Below are 1,655 nucleotides of genomic sequence, written 5' to 3' on the forward strand. Positions count from 1 at the left end.
TCAGTAGATCCAGACAGACGGAACAAGAGAAGGTCTCCCGGTCCAGCTGAACTCCTTTCTGCGCCATGTCACCTCTCAGTGTCAACGACTGTCTGAGTTTCACTTCCTCAGAAATGAAACTAGTTTGAGCTCTGATCTGAACAACATGTGTCTCTGCAGTGAACAGGCCTCTACCACATGTTGGTTCCTCCCATCTTCAAACTGTAGATCTGAAGGGGAGGGAACGAGGAAATACCTGAACAGAGTGGAGCTGGCTGTGTTTGAGAGCAGGAAGAAGAGGGAGGGTTATCAGGCTTTGACAACATAAAGTTCAGAGTATGAGAAATAAAAAAGGAGCTCTCCAGACTTACTCACCATAAACAGATAACAACAGCACAAAGTCCGTATCGGTGTTTAGATAACTGATCCCTTTGGTTGCAGTCATTTCATTTTTTTTAGCTGTAAAGACGTTTCAGTAATCAAACTTTTTCACAGATGAGTTTCACATCATCTCCAGAAGCTTTGATAGAATTTCTAAAACACTGACCATTTCCTTTTTATTATTCTTTGAGATAACATCACTTTCTTAATTTTGCAAATAAACATCACAGCTCAGAAAAAGACCCTGGTCAATGTTTCTCTCACCACCTTCTACAAAATGTCACAATAATGACTTTTACTTAATGAAAGACGTTCAAAACAAATTAAAAATAAAATAAAGTCAATCAAATTTGCAGTCAATCTGTAAACCAGTATGTCAGCTCTGTGGAACTAAATGATGAACCTTGAATCCACTGAGAAGAACAACACTGTAACAAATACAACAGTACAATCCTGTTATCTTTAAATGCAGTGTATTACTGTACATTTTTCTCGTGAAACACTATTAAACAGTATTTTACAGTATTATTGCTTGGAGGAAAGAAAACAGTAATATACAGTATTTTTTGCAATGCATTTTGGGAAAACAGAGTGAGACGCATTTGACTGGACAGTGCAGTTTGATTTTTTTCACCCATAACGTTACTTTACTGTCGGGAATGAACTGACCGGGAGCTTGTTTGCTAATGTTAGCCAGCTAGCTAAACTGACATCATATGTTACTTTCACTATTATTACGCTGAACAGAGCAGAAATAATGTCTCTGTTCAACACGGTTCAGCTCTATATCACAACACCTTATAATGTATATAGGAAAAACAACAGGACTCATCTGTGATTGGCTAAAAGGATTTCAGTTTCCCTGGTACGTGTCATTTGCAGTGTGACAATGTCAATGCGGTTTTTTCTTTGTTCAATTTCAGGTGAAACAGGAAGCTGTATTCACCACTTCATGATCAGCATTGAGGGGCATGACCTTTGTGAGGTCACCCAGCCAGCTGACCGCGCTGGCTGCAGTCTTTTCTACTCACTACACCTTCAGTCTTCAGTCCCAACATGACGCTGCATCAACACTGGAATTCATTCAGAGGTGAGGTGCTTACATCCTTCAGCTGGTACTGTGTGCTCACAGCAGCTTTGATCATGTTGACCTTGTGTTTGTTGAGTTTTGTCTCACATGTTACATACAAGCTGCCTAAAACATCTGATGACTGGAGCATGTTAATGAAGCTTTTCTCACACTAATCAAGGTGAAACTATTACTTCCAAAACTACTATTATTTAATCTGCACCAT

At 39.3% G+C, this 1,655-nt stretch overlaps 1 protein-coding gene across 1 annotated transcript in view; it reads right to left on the reverse strand.

The window, feature by feature from the left end:
• The window catches only part of LOC111653587 (tripartite motif-containing protein 16-like protein), a 3,012-nt gene extending 1,507 nt beyond the window's left edge, over positions 1 to 1,505 (reverse strand). The window contains exon 1 of the mRNA XM_023404191.2: positions 1,464 to 1,505. Within this exon, the coding sequence (XP_023259959.1) occupies positions 1,464 to 1,505 (42 nt within the window). The remainder of the gene's footprint in view (positions 1 to 1,463) is intronic.
• Between the last annotated feature and the right edge of the window lie 150 nt (positions 1,506 to 1,655).

This window comes from Seriola lalandi, unplaced genomic scaffold (assembly GCF_002814215.2).
Source record: "Seriola lalandi dorsalis isolate HSWRI2012SDOR001 ecotype SW California unplaced genomic scaffold, Sedor1 jcf7180002054233, whole genome shotgun sequence".
NCBI classification, from domain to species: Eukaryota; Metazoa; Chordata; class Actinopteri; order Carangiformes; family Carangidae; genus Seriola; species Seriola lalandi.